The following is a 25,997-nucleotide window of genomic DNA, read 5'->3' as shown; positions in this document are numbered from 1 at the left end:
TAGTATCAATTGCCGTTTGCGGAAGAGTGTTCCAAACTTCTACAACCCTTTGTGTGTAGAAATTTTTCTAATCTCACTCCTGAAAGGTCTGGCTCTAATTTTTAGACTGTGTCCCCTACTCCTAAAATCCCCAACCAGCAGAAATAGTTTCTCTCTATCCACCCTATCTGTTCCCCTTAATATCTTATAAACTTCGATCAGATCACCCCATAACCTTCGAAACTCCAGAGAATACAACTTCAATTTGTGTAATCTCTCCTCATAACTTAACCCTTCAAGTCCGGGTATCATTCTAGTAAACCTAGACCGCACTCCCTCCAAGGGCAATATGTCCTTCCGAAGGTGCGGTGCCCAGAACTGCTCTCAGTACTCTAGGTGCGGTCTAACCAGGGTTGTTGATTGTTGATCCTTAAATCCATTAAAGGTGCATTACCCTAAAATCTGGGATGCAAGCCACTTTGTGCATTTGTTTGTGCTTAAAACTTTATACAGCACCTTTAACAGAGAAAATGTCCCAATGTCCTTACAGGGGTGTGTAGAAATCAAATGCCAAACCAAAGGAAGAGAAATTGAGATAACGTACAAAAGTTTTTTTTAAAAAAGATGGTTTTTTTTTTAAAAAAGTGTCCAAAGATGGGAGGGAGATGGAAGAGCAGAGGGATTTGGAGAGGACGTTTCAGATAGTGGAATCTAGGTGGCTGAAAGCACAGCCACCAATGGTGGAGAATGCACAAGAGGCTGGAGTCAGAGGAATCGAGTGTTGTTTTGGCAGTGGGTGGGGGGGGGGGGGGTATAGGGCTGAAGGAGGTTACACTTGGGAAGGGACAAGGCCAGGATGGTTTTAAAGAGGAAGGACATAAAATTTTAAGTTTGAGGCATTGGTGGACGGGACCAAATGTAGGTCAGTGAGTATATGGGCAATGGGCTAGCAGGACTGAATGTAGGTAGCATGTCAAACGCTGCTGCCTTCTAGGGCTTCAGCTTGGATCCCATTTTGTTTTGCACAAAGCGATAGACAATGGGTCACATTTACACAAAAAAGCCTCTCTGCTTAAAGTTTTCAGCCCCTTTTGTGATCAAAACATAAACCCTCTACCTATTTGCAGTTCCGTCAAGTCAACACAGGACCAGTGTGTCCCACAGCTTCGGTTGCACAACTTCGATTGTTCATGCGTGCATGAATCCCTACAGTTCCTTGCATGCGAATAATTTGTTTATGATAGCAGAGTTTTGCACATACACATACATTCGTCAGCGTTTACAGAATGCGGTGGGCCTACGCATATATGCAATTTGTGTAACATGTTAAATTTGTATAAAATCTTGGTTAGACCACACAGGGTATTGGGCAGAGTTCTGGTCTCCAAAGCACTGGAGAAGTTGCAAACATTTACAAGGATGATACAAGAAGAGACTATAACTATCAGAAAAGACTGAACAGGCTGGGACTTCTTCCTCTAGAAAAGAAAAGAAAAGGCTAAGGGGTGACCTGATCAAGGTCTTTGATAGGGTAGACGTAGAGAAGATGTTTCCACTTGCAGGGGAGACCAGAACTAGGGGCCATAAATATAAAACAGTTTCTAATAAATCCATTAGGGAATTCAGGAGAAACTTCTTTACCCAAAGAGTGGTGAGAATGTGGAACTCTCTACCACAAGGAGTAGTTGAGGCAAATAGCGTAGATGCATTTAAGAGGAAGCTAGATAAGTACATGAGGGAGAAAGGAATAAAAGGATATGCTAATAAGGTTAGATGAAGTAGGGTGGGAGGAGGCTTGTGTGCAGCATAAACATTGGCACAGAACTGCTGGGCCAAATGGCCTGTTTCTGTGCATTCTACGCAATAACATTTCAAAGCATTCTTGGGCAATTTCTAAAAAGCTAAAAATGGGTGATTTTGAAGAACTGACTCTGACAGGGGTGAGGAAATGCTAGCTATTGGCATGTACGATTACATCTTGTTCACATTCCCCCTTTCCTTAATGAATTTAAAAACTGATCCAAAACAGACGTGGACAAAATCAGGGTGCAGCTGCTACTGATCATGGAGCAGGTGCAAGCACACCCTCCAGACAGTACAACCCGTTAAACAAGCAAAACTCACTGAACACAAGTCAACAGGGCATAAAGAGGTGCAGGGGATATCACAACAATTGTTGTAACATTTATCCGTGGCCATGGGCAGCATTACTGAAGCAAGAGACAGCTGCCTCAGTAAATAAATTCCATTCTGAGTTGCAAGCATATGTCACATTCTTCAGTCACGACTATGCCAAGGAGGTAGTCATTTCCCATTGTGCACAGTGGCACAAGAAACATCTCTTGTCCCAAATGCTCAAGTCCTACATTTGACAAAAATGTTATTTCTCCACATGCACTGGTTCAGTCGTATTATGTGTAGGTAGGCCCAATGGCAAAGCCATTGTAACTTGTGTTCAGTGAGTTTTGCTTGTTTAATGGATAGCCAAATTCAATTCATTGAAATTTTCTCCACCTAACTCAGGGTCTCCAGACATTTTGTTTTTTTTTAATACCACCATGAGCTTTATGCAATGTTTTAAACTTACAACATACTTCTGGAGTGAGTTTAAACTTAGAAGAATTTTCCCATTTTAGTACAATCTCAATCTGCACTAGACAATTCAGATTTACCAGAATGGTGCCAGGGATGAGGGACTTCAGTTCTGTGGAGAGACTGGAGAAGCTGGAGAACAGAGTTGGTTAAGGGGAGATTTGATAGAGGTTTTCAAAATCATGAATGGTTTTGACAGAGTAAATAAGAAGGAATTGTTTCCAGTGGCAGAAGGGTCGGTAACCAGAGGACACAGATTTAAAGGTGATCGGCAAAAGAGCCAGAGGCGACATGGGGAAACATTTTTTTACGCAGCGAGTTGTAATGATCTGGAATGCGCTGCCTGAAAGGGTGGTGGAAGCAGATTCAACAGTAACTTTCAAAAGGGAATTGATAAATACTTGAAGGGAAAATTTTTTACAAGGCTATGGGGAAAGAACAATGGAATGGGACTAATTGGATAGCTCTTTCAAAGAGCCGGCACAGGCAAGAAGGGCTGAATAGCCTCTTCCTCTGCTGTACCTATAATGATGGTGATAGACCTCCTTGGAGCGATCAGGTGTGATCTGGCCTTGGTTTACATAGAAGCATAATTAGTGCAAACAATGTCTCAGTGCTGGTGAGGCCCTGCTATCAGCTACATTCAGAGTCCACAGCATCAGTCACCAGGATTCCTGAAGCTTGTCTATCTTATTCTGTTGTAAACAATTTTACAACACCAAGTTATAGTCCAGCAATTTTATTTTAAATTCACAAGCTTTCGGAGGCTACCTCCTTCGTCAGGTGAACGATGTGAAAATGAAATCCTCAAAATGAAATCGCATTTATAATTCACAGAACAATGCTTGGTGAGTACAGACAGTTTTTTCAACTGCCCGTTGCCAAGGCAATCAGTGTGCAGACAGACAGGTGTTACCTGCCAGGTCTCACAGAATATACAAATCACCAAAAAATGTTAGTTAGGACAGCTGTCTTCCTGTAGAACCAAAAAGCTCTTCTTTCTTGCAGAAGCATCTCCAGTTCACCCTCAAAAGAAATTTGCTGATCTTTGCCCTGAATGGGCTGCCATCATAACTTTCCTTTTGGTTTCAGAAATCTGCCTCTTTAACTTACTGGAGGACTTTAAATCTTCCAGCAGCATAGCTCTTGCTGCCCTCTTCTCCCTATCTTATTCTGAACAATGAGGAAAACAGTTCAACCATCCTTTTTTTTCATTCGTTCACGGGATGTGGGCGTCGCTGGCAAGGCCGGCATTTATTGCCCATCCCGAATTGCCCTCGAGAAGGTGGTGGTGAGCCGCCTTCTTGAACCGCTGCAGTCCGTGTGGTGACTGTTCTCCCACAGTGCTGTTAGGAAGGGAGTTCCAGGATTTTGACCCAGCGATAATGAAGGAACGGCGATATATTTCCAAGTCGGGATGGTGTGTGACTTGGAGGGGAACGTGCAGGTGGTGTTGTTCCCATGCGCCTGCTGCTCTTGTCCTTCTAGGTGGTAGAGGTCGCGGGTTTGGGAGGTGCTGTCGAAGAAGCCTTGGCGAGTTGCTGCAGTGCATCCTGTGAATGGTACACACTGCAGCCACAGTGCGCCGGTGGTGAAGGGAGTGAATGTTTAGGGTGGTGGATGGAGTGCCAATCAAGCGGGCTGCTTTATCTTGGATGGTGTCGAGCTTCTTGAGTGTTGTTGGAGCTGCACTCATCCAGGCAAGTGCAGAGTATTCCATCACACTCCTGACTTGTGCCTTGTGGATGGTGGAAAGGCTTTGGGGAGTCAGGAGGTGAGTCACTCGCCGCAGAATACCCAGCCTCTGACCTGCTCTCGTAGCCACAGTATTTATATGGCTGGTCCAGTTAAGTTTCTGGTCAATGGTGACCCCCAGGATGTTGATGGTGGGGGATTCGGCGATGGTAATGCCGTTGAATGTCAAGGGGAGGTGGTTAGACTCTCTCTTGTTGGAGATGGTCATTGCCTGGCACTTATCTGGCGCGAATGTTACTTGCCACTTGTGAGCCCAAGCCTGGATGTTGTCCAGGTCTTGCTGCATGCAGGCTCGGACTGCTTCATTATCTGAGGGGTTGCGAATGGAACTGAAAACTGTGCAGTCATCAGCGAACATCCCCATTTCTGACCTTATGATGGAGGGAAGGTCATTGATGAAGCAGCTGAAGATGGTTGGGCCAAGGACACTGCCCTGAGGAACTCCTGCAGCAATGCCCTGTGGCTGAGATGATTGGCCTCCAACAACCACTACCATCTTCCTTTGTGCTAGGTATGACTCCAGCCACTGGAGAGTTTTCCCCCTGATTCCCATTGACTTCAATTTTACTAGGGCTCCTTGGTGCCACACTCGGTCAAATGCTGCCTTGATGTCAAGGGCAGTCACTCTCCTCACCTCTGGAATTCAGCTCTTTTGTCCATGTTTGGACCAAGGCTGTAATGAGGTCTGGAGCCAAGTGGTCCTGGCGGAACCCAAACTGAGCATCGGTGAGCAGGTTATTGGTGAGTAAGTGCCGCTTGATATCACTGTCGACAACACCTTCCATCACTTTGCTGATGATTGAGAGTAGACCGATGGGGCGGTAATTGGTCGGATTGGATTTGTCCTGCTTTTTGTGGACAGGACATACCTGGGCAATTTTCCACATTGTCGGGTAGATGCCAGTGTTGTAGCTGTACTGGAACAGCTTGGCTAGAGGCGCAGCTAGTTCTGGAGCACAAGTCTTCAGCACTACAGCTGGGATGTTGTCGGGGCCCATAGCCGTTGCTGTATCCAGTGCACTCAGCCGTTTCTTGATATCACGTGGAGTGAATCGAATTGGCCGAAGACTGGCTTCTGTGATGGTGGGGATATCGGGAGGAGGCTGAGATGGATCATCCACTCGGCACTTCTGGCTGAAGATGGTTGCAAACCCTTCAGCCTTGTCTTTTGCACTCACGTGCTGGACTCCGCCATCATTGAGAATGGGGATGTTTGCAGAGCCTCCTCCTCCCGTTAGTTGTTTAATTGTCCACCACCATTCACGACTGGATGTGGCAGGACTGCAGAGCTTTGATCTGATCCGTTGGTTGTGGAATCACTTAGCTCTGTCTATAGCATGTTGCTTCCGCTGTTTAGCATGCATGTAGTCCTGAGTTGTAGCTTCACCAGGTTGGTACCTCATTTTTAGGTATGCCTGGTGCTGCTCCTGGCATGCTCTTCTACACCACTCATTGAACCAGGGTTGATCCCCTGGCTTGTTGGTAATGGTAGAGTGAGGAATATGCCGGGCCATGAGGATACAGATTGTGCTGGAATACAATTCTGCTGCTGCTGATGGCCCACAGCGCCTCATGGATGCCCAGTTTTGAGCTGCTAGATCTGTTCTGAATCTATCCCATTTAGCACGGTGGTAGTGCCACACAACACGTTGGATGGTGTCCTCAGTGCGAAGACGGGACTTCATCTCCACGAGGACTGTGCGGTGGTCACTCCTACCAACACTGTCATGGACAGATGCATTTGCGACAGGTAGATTGGTGAGGACGAGGTCAAGTAAGTTTTTCCCTCGTGTTGGTTCGCTCACCACCTGCCGCAGGCCCAGTCTAGCAGCTGTGTCCTTTAGGACTCGGCCAGCTCGGTCAGTAGTGGTGCTACCGAGCCACTCTTGGTGATGGACATTGAAGTCCCCCACCCAGAGTACGTTTTGTGCCCTTGCTACCCTCAGTGCTTCCTCCAAGTGGTGTTCAACATGGAGGAGGACTGATTCATCAGCTGAGGGAGGACGGTAGGTGGTAATCAGCAGGAGGTTTCCTTGCCCATGTTTGACCTGATGCCATGAGATTTCATGGGGTCCAGAGTCAATGTTGAGGACTCCCAGGGCCACTCCCTCCTGACTGTATATCACTGTACCGCCACCTCTGGTGGGTCTGTCCTGCCGGTGGGACAGGACATCCCCAGGGATGGTGATGGAAGAGTCTGGGACGTTGGCTGAAAGATATGATTCTGTGAGTATGGCAATGTCAGGCTGTTGCTTGACTAGTCTGTGGGACAGCTCTCCCAATTTTGGCACAAGTCCCCAGATGTTAGTAAGGAGGACCTTGCAGGGTCGACTGGGCTTGGTGTTTTGCCGTTGTCATGTCCGGTGCTTAGTGGTCCGATGCGGGGTGGTCCGTCCGGTTTTATTCTTATTATGACTTTTCGTAGCGAGGTTTTACAACTGAGTGGCTTGCTAGGCCATTTCAGAGGGCAATTAAGAATCAACCACATTGCTGCGGGTCTGGAATCACATATAGGCCAGACCGGGTAAGGGCGGCAGGCTTCCTTCCCTAAAGGACATTAGTGAACCAGATGGGTTTTTACGACAATCCGGTAGTTTCATGGCCATCATTACTGATACTAGTATTTTAATTCCAGATTTTTATTTAATTAATTGAATTTTTAATTAATTAATTGAATTTAAATTCGCCAGCTGCCGTGGCGGGATTTGAACTCATGACTCTGGATTTTAGTCCAGGCCTCTGGATTACTAGCCCAGTAACATAACCACTATGCTACCGTACCCGTGTTCTGTAAACTGTAAAAAAAGAGAAAAATGTTGCAAGTTTAAGTGGTAACCATCTTATACGATTTTCAGCATTGGCAACTCTGATGGACCAATACATTTTTGAAGTATTTAAGGCCTTAGGTAGATGTCAGTGCAGACATTACAGCTCAATTTTGGAGGCACTTTGATGCAGGTAATGTACTGTGTGAATCATTGCTAAAGTCGTACCTCATTACAACAGCCCAGCTGCAGCGTATGTCAACTGTAAAATTCCAATTTGTACCAAAGCCCCATACATGAATGTGTATGCTTAGTTTGTTTTTGCCTGTCTTATTTGTTGACCAGGAAGAGCAGATTGGTCACAGATATTGCCAAACAACCTTGTACCTTGATCTTTATACACAGAACTAGAGATCATTTAAGACACCACCTACCTACAACTTCAGGACAATATGTGCATGCTAAGGACATGGTTTCCCCCAGAACATATCAAGCGAGACTATACTCCAGCAGTGGGTAGAGGATGAAGAAAATATATTTGTAAAACAAAGAAAATTAGAATTTTCTGAACATGTATAACAGAAACTAACAGATCACCTGGAGAAACATGTGGGCAAAGACAGCTGTTTTCTTGTTACAAGCTCCTATGAGAAACTCACCTTAATCTCTATTCTGGCAAGTTGTCTTACACATGATTCCATGCTGGTTTCAGAGGATATATGATTCAAAATAAATAGTCATGACACAGAAAAGTTGTAGCACAAACAAAAATATCAAAGTTAATAAGGCCATAAAAAAGGCAAATTAAGCACTCGGGTTCATTTCTGGAGGGATAGAATTGAAAAGCAAAGAAGTTGTGTTAAACTTGTATAGAACCTTAGTTAGACCACACGAAGTATTGTGCACAGTTCCGGTCTCTTTATTACAGAAAGGATATAGAGGCATTGGAGAGGGTGCAAAAAAGATTCATAAGGATGATTCCAGAATTGAGGGATTATCAGGAAAGGCTGAACAGGTTGGTGCTCTTTTCTCTAGAAAAGAGAAGGCTGAGGGCTGATAGAGGTTTTTTAAGATAATGATAGGGCAGACGTGGAGAAAATGTTTCCACTTGTGGGAGAGTCCAAAACTAGAGGTCATAAATATAAAATAGTCACTAATAAATCCAATAGGAAATTCAGGAGAAACTTCTTTACCCGAAGAGTGGTTGGAATGTGGAACTCGTTATCACAAGGGGTAGTTGAGGCAAATAGCATAGACGCATTTATGGGAAAGTTAGCTAAGCACGAGGGAGAAAGGAATTGAAGGGTATGCTGATAGGGATAGATGAAGTAGGGAGGGAGGCGGCCCGTGTGGAGCATAAAGGCAGTCATAGACCAGTTGGGGCGAATAGCCTGTTTCTGTGCTGTAGTTTCGATGTAATTCGATATCAATGATAACTACTGAAATGAGATGGTTCATACTGAAAAAATACTATTCAACTCAAAAACAATACCGTAATGGCAAACAAAATTCGATCACAATTACTTTTTTCCTTAATAGTAAACACACCAACAAAAATAAATCCCACTGACTTTTCATAAAGTGGCCACTTTTCTTTTGGAAGCTGGGTTTTGCTCCAAATTGACACTCGAGCAAGGGGATTTCCCCCGATTAGTGAATTAATACTCTGGAGCAATCTCAGAAGGAACTCACAAAGCTCAATGATACGTTAATCAACAATGTAGAATCATAGAAAATTTATGGCACAGAAAGAGGCCATTCTGCCCATTGTGTCTGCACCAGCTGAGAAACGAGCCACCCAGCCTAATCCCACTTTCCCGCATTTGGTCCGTAACTCATATTTTATCCAGTAAGTTATGAACCCTGAGCCCAAATTTCATTTTAGGGTGTATTTTTCACATCACCAGCAGCAAGAAAAAGCTTCTATTTACTCTCTGGGAGACAGCAATGAAGCCTATAAAGAGAGGTTTCTATGAAAACCACACTTGAATTTTATAAAACTGCTCACTAATCCAGCTCTTGTTAAGAGAAAGGATGCAGGAGCTTTGGACACTCAAAATAGAATTTCACCAGTTATCAAAACAGATTCAACACAAAGATTGATAGGAAATCCAGATGCTGGTACATCTGACGGAATAGTGAGTTTATCCACTGAACCCCTTAACAATGCAGAACCAGAAGGTTTAACGTACAGTGGAGTTAGCCGATCTCAGCTGGGAATGCTGTAAGTGTGCTACAGCCGATTTGAACACCTCTATTTTAGGAAGGGATGAATCAATCCACTCACCACTTCACACAGAATTACACAGAATGTACAGCACAGAAACAGGCCATTCGGCCCAACTAGTCTATGCCTGTGTTTATGCTGCACTCAAGTCTCCTCCCACCTTACTTCATTTACCCCTATCAGCGTAACCTTCTATTCCTTTCTCCCTCATGAATTTATCTAGCTTCCCCTTAAATTCATCTATGCTATTCGCCTCCACTGCTCCTTGTGATAGCAAGTTCCGTATTCTAACCGCACTCTGGATAAGGAAGTTTCTCTTGAATTCCCTATAGGATTTATTAGTGACTATCATATTTTTAAGGCCCCCAGTTTTGGTTTCCCCCACAAGTGGAAAAGTCGTCTCTACGTCTACTCTATCAAGCAACCTATCAGCAACCCTTGCTGCGAAGGTGTGTGGACATTGGCACTCCAGGCCCACAGCAATGTGGTTGGTTCATAATTGCCCTCTGAAATGGCCTAGCAAGCCACTCAGTTGTACAATCTCGTTACAAAATGTAATAAGAATAAAACCGGATGGACCACCCGGCATCAGACCACTAGGCACCAGACCCGACAAAGGCAAACCAAGCCTAGTTGACCCTGCAAAGTCCTCCTCACTAACATCTGGGAACTTGTGCCAAAATTGGGAGAGCTGTCCCACGGACTAGTCAAGCAACAGCCTGACGTAGCCATACTCACAAAATCATATCTTTCAGCCAACGTCCCAGACTCTTCCATCACCATCCATGGGTATGTCCTGTCCCACCGGCAGGGCAGACCCACCAGAGGTGGCAGTCGAGATATACAGTCAGGAGGGAGTAGCCTTTGGAGTCCTCAACATTGACGCCAGACCCATGAAATCTCATGGCATCAGGTCAAACATGGGCAAGGAAACCTCCTGCTGATTACCACCTACCGTCCTTCTTCAGCTGATGAATCAGTCCTCCTCCATGTTGAGCACCAATGGAGGAAGCACTGAGGGTAGCAAGCGCACAGAATATACCGTGGGTGGGGGACTTCAATGTCCATCACCAAGAGTGACTCACTAGCACCACTACTGACTGAGCTGGCCGAGTCCTGAAGAACATAGCTGCCAGACTCAGCCTGCGGCATAAGAGGTTAGTGTGCAAAATTAAAGCACATGGCATTGGAGGTAACATACTGGCATGGATTGAAAATTGGTTAACAGAGTAGGAATAAATGGGTCTTTTTCAGGGTGGCAGGCAGTGATTAGTGGGGTACCGTAGGGATCAGTGCTTGGGCCCCAGCTAATCACAATATATATCAATGATTTGGATGAGGGAACCAAGTGTAATATTTCCAAGTTTGCTGATGACACAAAATTAGGTGGGATCGTGAGTTGTGAGGAGAATGCAAAGAGGCTTCAAGGCGATTTAAACAAGTTGAGTGAGTGGGCAAATACATGGCAGATGCAGTATAATGTGGATAAATGTGAAGTTATCCACTTCAGAAGGTAAAACAGAAAGGCAGAGTATTATTTAAATGGTGATAGATTGGGAAATGTTGATGTACAAAGGGACCTGGGTGTCCTTGTACACTAGTCACTGAAAGCAAACATGCAGGTGCAGCAAGCAGTTAGGAAGGCAAATGGTATGTTGGCCTTCATTGCAAGAGGATTTGAGTACAGGAGCAAGGACGTCTTACTGCAGTTATACAGGGCCTTGGTGAGACCACACCTGGAGTATTATATGCAGTTTTGGTCTTCTTACCTAAGAAAGGATATACTTTCCATAGAGGGAGTGCAGCGAAGGTCCACCAGATCGATTCCTGGGATGGTAGGACTGACGTATGAGGAGAGATCGGGACGACTCGGCTTGCATTCACTCGAGTTAAGAAGAATGAGGGGATCTCATTGAAACATATAAAATTCTGACAGGGCGAGACAGACTGGATGCAGGGAGGGTGCTTCCCCTGGCTGGTGGGTCCAGAACGAGGGGTCATAGTCTCAGGATATGGGGTAGGATATTTAGGACGGAGACGAGAAATTTCTTCACTCAGAGGGTGGTGAACCTGTGGAATTCTCTACCACAGAAGGCTGTGGAGGCCAAGTCACTGAATATATTTAAGAAGGAGCGAGATAGATTTCTAGATATTAAAGGCATCAAGGGGTATGGGGAGAGAGCAAGAATATGGTCTTGAGATAGAGGATCAGCCATGATCATACTGAATGGCGGAGTAGGCTCGAAGGGCAGAATGGCCGACTCCTATTATCTATGTTTCTATGAGAGCGAACCAACATGAGGGAAAAACCGACTTGACCTCATGCTCACCAATCTACCTGTCGTAGATGCACCTGTTCATGACAGTTTTGGTATGAGTGACCACCGCACAGTCCTTGTGGAGACGAAGTCCCGTCTTCACACTGAGGACACCATCTAATGAGTTGTGTCCACCACCGTGCTAAATGGGATAGATTCAGAACAGATCCAGCAGATCAAAACGAGGCATCCATGAAGTGCTGTGGGCCATCAGCAGCAGCAGAATTGTATTCCAGCACAATCTGTAACCTCATGTCCCGGCATATGTCTTGAGGAGTGTACATATTACAGAGAGGGAGGTGCTGGAAGTCTTAACGCGCATCAAGGTAGATAAATCTCCGGGACCTGATGAAATGTATCCCAGGACGTTATGGGAGGTCAGGGAGGAAATTGCGGGTCCCCTAGCAGAGATATTTGAATCATCCACCGCTACAGGTGAGGTGCCTGAAGATTGGAGGGTAGCAAATGTTGTGCCTTTGTTTAAGAAGGGCGGCAGGGAAAAGCCTGGGAACTACAGACCGGTGAGCCTGACATCTGTAGTGGGTAAGTTGTTAGAGGGTATTCTGAGGGACAGGATCTACAGGCATTTGGAGAGGCAGGGACTGATTAGGAACAGTCAGCATGGTTTTGTGAGAGGAAAATCATGTCTCACGAATTTGATTGAGTTTTTTGAAGGGGTAACCAAGAAGATAGTTGAGGGCTGTGCAGTAGACGTGGTCTACATGGACTTCAGCAAAGCCTTTGACAAGGTACTGCATGGTAGGTTGTTACATAAGGTTAAATCTCATGGGATCCAAGGTGAGGTAGCCAACTGGATACAAAATTGGCTTGACGACAGAAGACAGAGGGTGGTTGTAGAGGGTTGTATTTCAAACTGGATGCCTGTGTCCAGCGGTGTGCCTCAGGGATCGGTGCTGGGTCCGCTGTTATTTGTTATTTATATTAATGATTTAGATGAGAATTTAGGAGGCATGGTTAGTAAGTTTGCAGACGACACCAAGATTGGTGGCATTGTGGACAGTGAAGAAGGTTATCTAGGATTGCAACGGGATCTTGATAAATTGGGCCAATGGGCCGATGAATGGCAGATGGAGTTTAATTTAGATAAATGTGAGGTGATGCATTTTGGTAGATCGAATCGGGCCAGGACCTACTCCGTTAATGGTAGGGCTTTGGGGAGAGTTATAGAACAAAGAGATCTAGGAGTACAGGTTCATAGCTCCTTGAAAGTGGAGTCACAGGTGGATAGGGTGGTGAAGGAGGCATTCGGCATGCTTGGTTTCATTGGTCAGAACATTGAATGCAGGAGTTGGGATGTCTTGTTGAAGTTGTACAGGGCATTGGTGAGGCCACACTTGGAGTACTGTGTACAGTTCTGGTCACCCTATTATAGAAAGGATATTGTTAAACTAGAAAGAGTGCAGAAAAGATTTACTAGGATGCTACCGGGACTTGATGGTTTGACTTACAGGGAGAGGTTGGACAGACTGGGACTGTTTTCCCTGGAGAGTAGGAGGTTAAGGGGTGATCTTATAGAAGTCTATAAAATAATGAGGGGCATAGATAAGGTAGATAGTCAAAATCTTTTCCCAAAGGTAGGGGAGTCTATAACGAGGGGGCATAGATTTAAGGTGAGAGGGGAGAGATACAAAAGGGTCCAGAGGGGCAATTTTTTCACTCAAAGGGTGGTGAGTGTCTGGAACGAGCTGCCAGAGGCAGTAGTAGAGGCGGGTACAATTTTGTCTTTTAAAAAGCATTTGGACAGTTACATGAGTAAGATGGGTACAGAGGGGTATGGGCCAAGTGCAGGCAATTGGGACTAGCTTAATGGTATAAACTGGGCGACATGGACATGTTGGGCCGAAGGGCCTGTTTCCATGTTGTAACTTCTATGATTCTATATTCCTCACTCTACCATTACCAACAAGCCAGGGGATTAATCCTGGTTCAATGAGGAGTGTAGAAGAGCATGCCAGGAGCAGCACCAGACACACCTAAAAATGAGGTGCCAACCTGGTGAAGATACAATACAGGACTACTTGCGTGCTAAACAGCAGAAGCAACATGCTATAGACAGAGCTAAGCAATTCCACAACCAACGGATCAGATCAAAGCTCTGCAGTCCTTCCACATCCAGTCGTGAATGACGGTGGACAGTTAAACAACTAATGGGAGGAGGCGGCTCTGTAAACATCCCCATCCTCAATGATGGCAGAGTCCAGCACGTTGAGTGCAAAAGACAAGGCTGAAGCGTTTGCAACCATCTTCAGCCAGAAGTGCCGAGTGGATGACCCATCTCAGCCTCTCCCAGTATCCCCACCATCACAGAAGCCAGTCTTCAGCCAATTCAATTCACTCCACATGATATCAAGAAATGGCTGAGTGCACTGGATACAACAAAGGCTATGGGCCCCGACAACATCCCGGCTGTAGTGCTGAAGACTTGTGCTCCAGAACTATCCGCGTCTCTAGCCAAACTGTTCCAGTACAGCTACAACATTGGCATCTACCCAACAATGTGGAAAATTGCCCAGGTATGTCCTGTCCACAAAAAGCAGGACAAATCCAATCCGGCCTGTTACCATCCATCAACCTACTCTCAATCAGCAGCAAAGTGATGGAAGGTGTCGACAGTGATATCAAGCGGCACTGACTCACCAATAACCTGCTCACCGATGCTCAGTTTGGATTCCTCATTACAGCCTTGGTCTAAACATGGACAAAAGAGCTGAATTCCAGAGGTGAGGTGAGAGTGACTGCCCTTCACATCAAGGCTGCATTTGACAGAGTGTGGCACCAAGGAGCCCTAGTAAAATTGAAGTCAATGGGAATCATTGGAATCAATGGAAAACTCTCCAGTGGCTGGAGTCGTACCTAGCACAAAGGAAGATGGTAGTGGTTGTTGGAGGCCAATCATCTCAGCCCCAGGACATTGCTGCAGGGGTTCCTCAGGGCGGTGTCCTCGGCCCAACCATCTTCAGCTGCTTCATCAATGACCTTCCCTCCATCATAAGGTCAGAAATGGGAATGTTTGCTGATGATTGCAGTTCCATTCGCAACCCCTCATAACGATGCAGTCCATGCCCACATGCAGCAAGACCTGGACAACATCCAGGCTTGGGCTGATAAGTGGCAAGTAACATTCGCGCCAGACAAGTGCCAGGCAATGACCATCTCCAACAAGAGAGATTCTAACCACCTCCCCTCGACATTCAACGGCATTACCATCGCCAAATCCCCCATCAACATCCTGGGGGTCATCATTGACCAGAAACTTAACTGGACCACCCATATAAATAACGTGGCGACAATAGCTGGTCAGAGTCTGTGTACTCTGCGGCGAGTGACTCACCTCCTGACTCCCCAAAGCCTTTCCACCATCCACAAGGCACAAGTAGTGTGATGGAATACTCCTCCACTTGCCTGGATGAGTGCAGCTCCAACAACATTCAAGAAGCTCAACACCATCCAGGAAAAAGTAGCCCACTTGATTGGCACCCCATCCACCACCCTAAACATTCACTCCCTTCACCACCGGCGCACTGTGGCTGCAGTGTGTACCATCTACAGGATGCACTGCAGCAACTCACCAAGGCTTCTTCGATAGCCCTTCCCAAACCCGCGACCTCTACCACCTAGAAGGACAAGGGCAACAGGCACATGGGAACACACCACCTGCACATTCCCCTCCAAGTAACAGACCATCCCGATTTGGAAATATATCGCCGTTCCTTCATTGCCGCTGGGTCAAAATCCTGGAACTCCCAACCTAACAGCACTGTGGGAGAACCTTCACTGCACGGACTGCATCGGTTCAAGAAGGTGGCTCACCACCACCTTCTCGAGGGCAATTAGGGATGGGCAATAATGGCGAGAAACTGGAAAGTACTGCAGTACAAAGGAATCTGGGGGTCCTAGTGCAAGAAAATCAAAAAGTTAGTATGCAGGTGCAGCAGGTGATCAAGAAGGCCAACGGAATGTTGGCTTTTATTGCTCGGGGGATAGAATATAAAAACAGGGAGGTATTGCTGCAGTTATATAAGGTATTGGTGAGACCGCACCTGGAATACTGCATACAGTTTTGGTGTCCATACTAAAGAAAAGACATACTTGCTCTCGAGGCAGTACAAAGAAGGTTCACTCGGTTAGTCCCGGGGATGAGGGGGCGGACATATGAGGAGAGGTTGAGTAGATTGGGACTCTACTCATTGGAGTTCAGAAGAATGAGAGGCGATCTTATTGAAACATATAAGATTGTGAAGGGGCTTGATCGGGTGGATGTGGTAAGGATGTTCCCAAGGATGGGTGAAACTAGAACAAGGGGGCATAATCTTAGAATAAGGGGCTGCTCTTTCAAAACTGAGATGAGGAGAAACTTCTTCACTCAGAGGGTAGTAGGTCTGTGGAATTTGCTGCCCCAGGAAGCTGTGGAAGCTACATCATTAAATAAATTTAAAACAGAAATGGACAGTTTCCTAGAAGTAAAGGGAATTAGGGGTTATGGGGAGCGGGCAGGAAATTGGACATGAATTTAGATTTGAGGTTAGGATCAGATCAGCCATGATCTTATTGAATGGCGGAGCAGGCTCGAGGGGCCGATTGGCCTACTCCTGCTCCTATTTCTTATGTTCTTATAAATGCTGGCCTTGCCAGCGACGCCCACATCCCATGAACGAATGAGAAAAAAAGAACAGGATTGAGCTCAGCTGTGATATTCCCACAGCAGCTGGCTTGTTAACACTCACCATCAAGACTCATATTTGAATGATGGCCATTTTGGCTACATACACCTGTGGAACTGATCCCCAGCTAAAGGGGGGAAAAATTGGCCAAAAGAATTAGTGGAAATTCAGGACTCTCCACCCAAAAGGTTATGGTCAAGTGAAATTTGAGACCAAGGTCGATATATTTTTGTTAGAACAAAGTATCAAGGGATGTGGAGCAAAAGTGGGTAAATGGAATTGAGGTACAGATCAGTCATCATCTAATTGAACGGCGGAACAGGATCAAGGGGCTGAATGGTCTCCTCCTATTCCGATGAAAAAAAGCAGTAGTCTAATATTGGAAACCTCACCAAAAAAGAGAAACTAGAAAGGTCAAATTAAGCACAGTTTGTAATTTTTGTGTTTTAAGAGGGTACTGACAAGAAACTCTTGAAAACCACAAAAAAAGGACTAATAACTGACAATGTCCTTGGTCAATCAGCATACTAGAAACCAGAAGAGTAGCTGCTGTAACCTTCTACACAAGTATTTGTTGGAGTCAGGCAAACTCAACCAAGAGAAGATTCTTACTACTGAGATCATGTTGGAATGCACTCACTGGTCAATTGGGCCAGTCACACTACCACTAACATTGCACTGGTTCCATTTAAGTCGATCAGTGTTGTTTTCAAGCCATACAACATTTCTGTAAAGGACATTTGTGGAAATTAATATGGGATAGCAAGAGGTTTTCTCTGCTTCCGCCATTCCTCAGTTAAGTTAGCACAGAGGGCATTAGGCCAACAATTTACATTTACAGTGTGATCAGAAATCAAATGTTTCAGGAAATATGTCTGAAGAGTTAACATGAAAAACAGACTTGAGGGTAACATTTTTCCAGTGAGGAAACTTCAAATAGTTTGATTTCAAGAGAAGACCATAGGAACAGGAGTAGGCCATTCAGCCCCTCGTGCCTGCTCCGTCATTTGATAAGATCATGGCTGATCTGTGATCTAACTCCATATACCTGCCTTTGGCCCATATCCCTTAATACCTTTGGTTGCCAAAAAGCTATCTATCTCAGATTTAAATTTAGCAATTGAGTTAGTATCAATTGCCATTTGCAGAAGAGAGTTCCAAACTTCTACCATCCTTTGTGTGTAGAAATGTTTTCTAATCTCGCTCCTGAAAGGTCTGGCTCTAATTTTTAGACTGTGCCCCCTATTCCTAGAATCCCCAACTAGCGGAAATAGTTTCTCTCTATCCATCCTATCCGTTCCCCTTAATATCTTATAAACTTCGATCAGATCACCCCATAACCTTCGAAACTCTGGAGAATACAACCCCAATTTGTGTAATCTCTCCTCGTAACTTAACCCTTGAAGTCCGGGTATCATTCCAGTAAACCTACGCTGCACTCCCTCCAAGGCCAATATGTCCTTCCGAAGGTGCGGTGCCCAGAACTGCTCACAGTACTCCAGGTGCGGTCTAACCAGGGCTTTGTATAGCTGCAGCATAACTTCTGCCCCCTTGTACTCTCGATATAAAGGCCAGCATTCCATTAGCCTTATTGATTATTTTCTGCACCTGTTCATGACACTTCAATGATCTTTGTACCTGAACCCATAAGTCCCTTTGGACATCCACTGTTTTTAACTTTTTACCATTTAGAAAGTACCCTGTTCTATCCTTTTTTGATCCAAAGTGGATGACCTCACATTTGCCTACATTGAATTCCATTTGCCACAGTTTTGCCCATTCACCTAATCTATCAATATCGCTTTGTAATTTTATGTTTTCATCTACACTGCTTACAATGCCACCAATCTTTGTGTCATCGGCAAACTTAGATATGAGACTTTCTATGCCTTCATCTAAGTCGTTAATAAATAGTGAATAATTGAGGCCCCAAGACACATCCCTGCGGGACTCCATTAGTCACATCCTGCCAATGTGAGTACCTACCCATTGTCCCTACTCTGTCGCCTTTCGCTCAGCCAACTTCCTAACCAAGTCCGTACTTTTCCCTCGATTCCATGGGCTTCTATCTCATCTAACAGTCTGTTATGTGGGACCTTATCAAATGCCTTCTGGAAGTCATATAAATAACCTCCATTGACATTCCCCTGTCCACTACTTTAGTCACCTCTTCAAAAAGCATGTGCTCCAAATCCCATTAACTCCACAAAACAGCATGTTAATCCCTTACTTTGAGGAAGACTAACTTCCTTCTCCAAGACGGCTGAATTAAGGTATATACAGATGGAAGATTTAGAACTCAACGTCCAGAGTTGACACAATTCAGTCCCTACCAGTGGGCCTGACACTCGTCAAACCCATCCCTGTAAGCAACAAGCCAAGCATTCATGCAAGCCTGAACAGAAACTGTGTCCATAGGTGGAGAGAGGGCATCACTTTCTGAATTTTAAGCCAGCCAAGAATCTCTTCGCAGGTGGGTGTATATGCATATTGGGAGAAAGACAGGATCAGGCTTACTTGCGATGCCCACAGTCAAATAGTCTATCAAGATTCATTGTTAAAGCTCATGCATGATAGTGGCATGATTGTTGACAGGCATCCATGAAATCAGGCCCCAGAAAGGAGCTGAAACCTTCAAAAAAGGAGAGAGAAGAAAACTGGTGAGAAAATACAAAGGAAAAAAATAGCTATCAGAGATTTGGTTCCACATTGTTTACAATACTCTTTTTACCACCAAAACATGGATTCAGGCCCATCCCAGACTAATGATCAAACTCCCCTTTGTCAGCTGTAAGGATACTTCTTGAAAGGAGTCTTAACCTTGCTGTTAGTGCCATCAAAGACGGGCACCTCAGCACCTCACTCTACCGCAAGCCCACGGACAACCTCACGATGCTCCACTTTTCCAGCTTCCACCCCAACCACGTCAAAGAGGCCATCCCCTATGGACAGGCCCTACGAATACACAGGATCTGCTTAGACGAGGAGGAACGTGATGGACACCTACAGACGCTGAAAGACGCCCTCGTAAGAACGGGATACGACGCTCGACTTGTCGATCGACAGTTCCGACGGGCCACAGCGAAGAATCGCATAGACCTCCTCAGAAGACAAACACGGGACGCAACCAACAGAGTACCCTTCGTCGTCCAGTACTTCCCCGGAGCGGAGAAACTACACCATGTTCTCCGCAGCCTTCAACATGTCATCGATGACGACGAACACCTCGCTAAGGCCATCCCCACGCCTCCACTACTCGCCTTCAAACAGCCACCCAACCTCAAACAGACCATCGTTCGCAGCAAGTTACCCAGTTTTCAGGAGAACAGCGTCCACGACACCACACAACCCTGCCACGGCAACCTCTGCAAGACATGCCAGATCATCGACACGGATACCACCATCACACGAGAGGACACCACCCACCAGGTACACGGTTCATACTCCTGTGACTCAGCCAACGTTGTCTACCTCATACGTTGCAGGAAAGGATGCCCTGGAGCATGGTACATTGGCGAGACCATGCAGACACTGTGACAACGGATGAACGGACACCGCGCAACAATCGCCAGACAGGAGGGTTCCCTCCCAGTCAGGGAACACTTTAGCAGTCAAGGACATTCAGCCACAGATCTTCGGGTAAGCGTTCTCCACGGCAGCCTTCGAGACACACGACAACGCAAAATCGTCGAGCAGAAGTTGATAGCCAAGTTCTGCACCCATGAGGACGGCCTCAACCGGGATCTTGGGTTCATGTCACGCTACACGTAACCCCACCAGCAAAAAGGGGAAAAAAAAGTTATGTTTTTAATATTCTCTCTCTCTCTGCCATTTGGGTTTCTTTCTGTCTGTCTGTGTAATTGACACAATGTATATCCAGTGTACTGGGACGTGCTGTTCTCCGTGACTGGCCTGTTTGAATAACAACGACACCTTTTGATTGGTGTGATGCTGTCCCAGCCTAGTATAAGATATGCGATTTGAGAACCTTTTCACTCATTCACCTGACGAAGGGGATAATCTCCGAAAGCTTGTGATTTTAAAATAAATTTGTTGGACTATAACCTGGTGTTGTAAGATTCCTTACATTTGCAGTTAGTGGGCAGCAGTGACTGGTCACATTCCAAGCAACCAAAAGAAATAATACCACATTGGAACAACATGACCTAAGTGACCAGAGAACCCTTGATACTAACACTGAATACAAAAGTTGAATAATGTCTAGAAATAGGGGCCACAGTCTCAAGGTAAGGGGTCAGCCAATTAGGACAGAGATGAACATAGGAAAAAATTTTTCACTCAAAGGGTTGTGAATCTTTGGAATTCTCTACCCCAGAAGCTGTAGATGCTCAGTTGTTAGGTGTATTCAAGACTGAGATCGATAGATTTTTGGTCACTAAGGGAATCAAGAGATATGGGGATAGGGCGGGAAAATAGATGTGAGGTAGAAGATCAACCATGATCTTATTGAATGGCGGAGCAGGCTCGAGGGGCCGCGTGGCCTACTCCTGCTCCTGTTCCTTATGTTCTTACGTAATGTTCCATTAACCAGAAAATAAGGTGAATGATAACAGAAATTTTACCAATTACATACAGGCATATATATCTTGTTAGATGGGTTCAGTATTATACACCAGGAAGAACTGAGACAACAACAAGGGGATGAAGTGCAACGTATCTTAAGCAATACTCAGCCTAGCTGTCAATTGGAGGCAAATATCATCAAACAGCTGCACGTGAATAACACCTGCTATTATGGCTTGGAATTTCCTGAAATCTTATGGCGAAACAACGTACGTACGTGCAATGACGATTTTTAGTGCAAAAGATAGAGGAAATTCAGGTAGAACGTAAAAATGGGCATATAATTTTACACTACAGGCACTTTTAATTTGTGATTCACAAGCAGTCAACTGAATTGTTTTTTTTAAAAAAGTAACTTGCACTTGAATTGTTACCGTTTCCTTCCAAGAAGTTGCATTTTGCACCAATGAAATAACCTTTTTTATTACATATTTATACCGTTTCCTTCCAATACATGATCTTCCAAATTCCAGGTGCATAAGTAATATCTCCTGCCCCATTTCTTAAGTGTTTAAGATTCTTAATGAAATAAATAAATTGAACCCATCCGGCACAGGCTCGATGGGCTGAATGGCCACCTAGAATGAAACCATTCTATGATTTTACGATGAACTGAACAGCTGCAAGCATGCGTTGCATGCAAGTCCTGACTTCAGACTAGCACAGCCTTTTCCCCAAGCAATACTGATGAGCAGACTCAAAAAATAAATGTCAAGTGGATTGGGGAGCACAGGTTACAACAATGTTGTTTTAACTTTGGGTTTAAATGATATAATGGAAGTTTCCAGTTAGGTAGAGGTGAACTTCACAAATAATCAGGCTCATCTTGCAAGGGACTAGAATTCACTGCACAAAACTATGCATGAATAGTGCATAGAAAACAGACACCAACTTAAATGAGCACTTCCTTAAAGGATTGGATCACATGAGTGAATTAAGCCTCTCCACTGCAGTAACAGAAGCTGCCATTGGGCCTCCAGGATGGCTTGTGGCTAAATGCTTTGTGCAGCACAACAGTGAGCCACGTTTGTACTGTTAATTGATTTCAAGAGCAACCTTGGTGGGAAACTATGGCCTCAGTGGACTTGGGCTTATTTGGGTGGGAGAAGGGGAACATGAATCATAGAAAGGTTACAACACGGAAAGAGGCCATTCAGCCCATCGAGTCCACACCAGCTCTATGCAAGCAATCCAGCTAGTCCCACTCCCCCAACCTATCCCTGCAAATTTTTTTCCTTTCAAGTATTTATCCAGTTCCCTTTTGAAGGCCATGATTGAATCTGCCTCCACCACCCCCTCAAGCAGTGCATCCCAGATCCTAACCACTCGCTGTGTAAAAACATTTTTCCTCATGTCCTTTGGTTCTTTTGCCAATCACTTTAAATCTATGTCCTAGGATCCCGTATGCTTTTTTTAAAACCGCTTTCTCAACCTGTCCTGCCACCTTCAATGATTCGTGTAGATATACCCCCAGATCTCTCTGTTGCTTTAGCCCTTTTAGAGTTTTGCCCTCTAGTTTATATTGCCTCTCTTTGTTCTTCCTACCGAAATGTATCACTTCGCAGGATGAAGGAGGAAAAAAATCCCCTATGGTTCCCATTCCCAAATATAGTTGCCTCTGCTAGAAGATGCACACGTGGAGGTTGGTTGGGGATTTCTCTCTTCCTTCCCCCAATTCCAATTTGGCTTCCTTCCCCCAATTCCAATTGGGGGAAGGAAGCCTGCCAATCTGTCTGCGCTCATACAAAACCAATACAAGCAGTAGAAAAAAATACATCAGTGGAATAAGCAAGGGACGCTAATATATATCTACCACCAATCAACACTGTCACCATCTCATTCTTCACTTTACGTTGAGTATATTCACTCTTGAATATACTCAATGACTCAGCATCCACAGGCCCTCTGGGGTAGAGAATTCCAAAGATTCACAAACCTGAGTGAAGAAATTCCTCCTCATCTCAGTCTTGAATGGCCGCCCCCTTATCCTGCAACTATACTCACTAATTCGTTAACAAAATAAATTTTAGAAACTGCAATCATTTATATCAAGATTGGGAACAGATGTACCTGAGTCCTGGGAATTTAGCACTTCCAATGCATGCATCATGGCACTTGCAAATACATTAGCATCTTCTTTGCTGCCAAAGTTCAGACCGTACACCTGTCTGGCATCTCGCCACTGATGAAAGGTCTGTGTGGCCTGGTTGTACTTCAGCCCCTTCGGAATGGCACAGTTTATCACCACCTGTCAATAAAATGGTGTCAGAAGTTTAAAGAAGGACAAAAACAAGCACCAGAGCCATCCCTAATAGAGGTCGAGGTGGAAGGAAAAGTATGTGAAAGTGATGCCATGCTCATGCCTGAGCAATAGGTTTTTGAATAGGATTCTTCCCATCTGAAGAATAAAAAATGCATGCAATAAGTTAGAGTTTACAAAGAACTACTTTTGTGTGCGAAGTTAACTGTATGATCAGTACAGGGGCCTCATTTATACCCATCAAGTTTTGTGAAGCTGCAGATTCTCATACGCAACATACATTGGCTGACTAATTGCAGTTTCTACATCATTAAAAACCAACTACAAACCTTGTATAATCATGGAGGAATTTGTGGCTAGCCAAGCACATTTTGCTATGTCTGCTGTTTTGATTTTAAAGAAATTGCAGATTATGATTTGTACACTATTTGTAGATTTTTTTTTGTGTCACAACATTTGCCTACGACAATTATAACAGACACAGTGTTCAGAGATCTAGACTAGCAGATGGGCTAAGAAATGACAGATGGATTTTAATATAGATAAATGCAGCAATGCATTTTGGAAGAAACACAAAATCTATAAACAATAGAACACAAAAACAGAGGGTGAAAATTCAAAGTCAACAAACCATACGTGAGACTATACACAAGACAAAATGGCACCCCAACCACTCCATTACAGAAATGGGTATGTGAAACAGATTCTCAGAATAAGCACACAATGAGTTTGATTAACTCTTTCGAAAAGGAATTGTATATATGGTTTAGAATGGAATTGGAGGCATAGGTGGAGATGATTAACTACACTAAACACACAAGGGGTTCTTTCTGCAGTGGCATTAGATGTGTGAGGATTCTACAGGAGAGCAGCTGACCAAGGTTGAATAGTAGAGATGTGAAACTGGATAGATTGTGAAGTTTAATTTGGTTACCTTTCAGGACCAGGGAGTATTTATGCAAAACCTTCTCCCAGGAGATGAAATAGCTGTGATAGAGTCAATAATGGAGTAAACCGTACAAGGTCGCAGGAGCAGGCTCGCTGGGCAAATCGACCTTTTATTTGTTCTATACCGAGTTATGTCCTTATTTTAGCACTAAAGAAAACAAAGCAATTTAAAATTCTTTTTCACCAACAGCAGATCTTGCCCAAGTGCTTTGCAAAACTAAACAAAAGGAAGTACCTTAAAAAAAAATCACCTGGTGACATTACATAGGAACATAAGAAATAGGAGCAGGAGTAGGCCATATGACCCCTCGAGCCTGCTCCGCCATTTAGTAAGATCATAGCTGAGCTTCGACCTCAACTCCACTTTTCCGCCTGATCCCCATATCTTGATTCCCTTGGAGTCCAAAAATCTATTGACCGTAGTCTTGAATATACTCAACAACTCAGCATCCACAGCCCTCTGGGGTAGGGAATTCCAAAGATCCACAACCTTGAGCGAAGAAATTCCTCCTCATCTCAGTCTTAAATGGCTGCCCCCTTATCCTGAGACTATGCCCCCGAGCCAGGGGAAACAATCTCTCAGCATCTACCCAGTCAAACCCCCTAGAATCTCGTATGTTTCAATGAGATCATCTCTCATTCTTCTAAACTCCAGAGAGTGTAGGCCCATTCTACTCAGTCTCTCCTCAAAGGACAACCCTCTCAATCCAGGAATTAATCTAGTGAACCTTCACTGCACTGCCTCCAAGGCAAGTATATCCTTCCTTAGATAAGGAGACCAAAACTGTGTGCCAGGTGCGATCTCAATAAAGCCCTGTACAATTGCAGCAAGATTTCCTTACTCTTGTATTCCAACCCCCTTGCATTAAAGGCCAACGTGCCATTTGCTTTCCTAATTGCCTGCTGTACCTGCATACTAATTTTTTGTGTTTCTTGTACCAGGACACCCAAGTCTCTCTGAACATTTAATAGTTTCTCACCATTTAAAAAATATTCTGTTTTTCTATTATTCCTACCAAAGTGAATAACCTCACATTTCCCCACCTTATATTCCATCTGCCACCTTCTTGCCCACATACTTAATCTGTCTATCTTTGCAGACTCTGTGTCCTCCTCACTGCTTACTTTCCCACCTAGCTTTCTATCGTCAGCAAACTTGGATACATTACACTTGGTCCCTTCATCTGAGTTATTAATATAGATGGCACTCCACTAGTTACAGCCTGCCAACCTGAAAATGACCCGTTTATCCCTACTCTCTTTCATGTTCATCAACCAATCCTCTATCCATGTTAATATATTTTCCCCAACCCCATATCTTGTGTAACAACCTTTTGTGTGGCATCTTATCGAATGCCTTTTGAAAATCCACTGGTTCCCCTTTACCAACCCTGCGAGTTACATCCTCAAACACTATTTCCCTTTCATAAAGCCATGTTGACTCTACCTTTTGTTTTTATTCGTTCATGGGATGTGGGCGTTGCTGGCAAGGCCAGCATTTATTGTCCATCCCTAATTGCCCTTGAGAAGGTGGTAGCTGATTTTTCTAAGTGCCCTGTTACCATTTCCTGTTACAATTTTAAAATAAAATTGCTGGACTATAACTTGGTGTTGTAAAATTGTTTACAATTGTCAACCCCAGTCCATCACCGGCATCTCCACATCATGACCATTTCCTTAATAATGGGTTACAGCATTTTCTTGACTGTCAGGTTAACTGGCCTGTAGTTCCCTGTTTTCTCTCTTCCTCCTTTCTTGAATAGCAGGGTTACATTTGCTACATTCCAATCCACGGGGACTGTTCCAGAATCTAGAGAATTTTGGAAGACCCCAACCAATGCATCCACTATCGCTGCAGCCACCTCTTTTAGAACCCTAGGATGTAGC

The 25,997-nt window shown here is 44.6% G+C and overlaps 1 protein-coding gene across 5 annotated transcripts in view; it reads right to left on the bottom strand.

Annotated features, from left to right (window-relative positions):
* enah (ENAH actin regulator) overlaps nucleotides 1-25,997 on the bottom strand; it is a 448,064-nt gene that overhangs the window by 155,163 nt on the left and 266,904 nt on the right. For all 5 annotated transcript variants that reach the window (XM_067985233.1, XM_067985235.1, XM_067985237.1 and 2 more), the window contains exon 3: nucleotides 22,973-23,150. In XM_067985233.1, the coding sequence (XP_067841334.1) occupies nucleotides 22,973-23,150 (178 nt within the window). The remainder of the gene's footprint in view (nucleotides 1-22,972; nucleotides 23,151-25,997) is intronic.

This window comes from Heptranchias perlo, chromosome 5 (genome assembly GCF_035084215.1).
Source record: "Heptranchias perlo isolate sHepPer1 chromosome 5, sHepPer1.hap1, whole genome shotgun sequence".
Classification (NCBI taxonomy): domain Eukaryota; kingdom Metazoa; phylum Chordata; class Chondrichthyes; order Hexanchiformes; family Hexanchidae; genus Heptranchias; species Heptranchias perlo.
Note: the sequence above shows the minus strand (reverse complement) of the source record. Positions and strands in the feature narration are given on the sequence as shown.